This window comes from Penaeus monodon, chromosome 33 (assembly GCF_015228065.2).
Source record: "Penaeus monodon isolate SGIC_2016 chromosome 33, NSTDA_Pmon_1, whole genome shotgun sequence".
Classification (NCBI taxonomy): Eukaryota; Metazoa; Arthropoda; class Malacostraca; order Decapoda; family Penaeidae; genus Penaeus; species Penaeus monodon.
In genome coordinates this window covers 25991237-25991561 of record NC_051418.1, presented here as the reverse complement: position 1 = coordinate 25991561, position 325 = coordinate 25991237, and the positions used below count along the sequence as shown (strand labels likewise).

The 325-nt window shown below is 37.2% G+C and overlaps 1 protein-coding gene across 1 annotated transcript in view; it reads right to left on the bottom strand.

Annotated features, from left to right (window-relative positions):
* The window catches only part of LOC119594190 (TELO2-interacting protein 1 homolog), a gene marked incomplete in the record, with an annotated part of 11250 nt that overhangs the window by 5634 nt on the left and 5291 nt on the right, over positions 1-325 (bottom strand). The window contains 1 exon segment of the mRNA XM_037943258.1: positions 129-303. Within this exon segment, the coding sequence (XP_037799186.1) occupies positions 129-303 (175 nt within the window).

The following is a 325-nucleotide window of genomic DNA, read 5'->3' as shown; positions in this document are numbered from 1 at the left end:
TACCAGTTTCTTATCCTGTTTTTCCTTTTATCAGCATTATTTATGACTTTTATTCGCATTATTTATCCTCAAGAGAATATTAACAAGTGAATCCAACTACAAAAAAACAAGTATTACACATTACTCACCACAGTCAGCTTATGACCTTGCTTTTCATCCCCAGTGGCAATTTTGGCAAGGGCTGTTACGATACCAGGAAGAAAGTTCGAAAAGGTCCGACTAATAGCCATCTGCTGGTCTTTGAGAAACATCTCAAAGTTCTTTTTCTGGCCAAGTGCTGACAAGGTCTCTATGGCTTCAATTCTAGAAACACAAAAACAGTGTA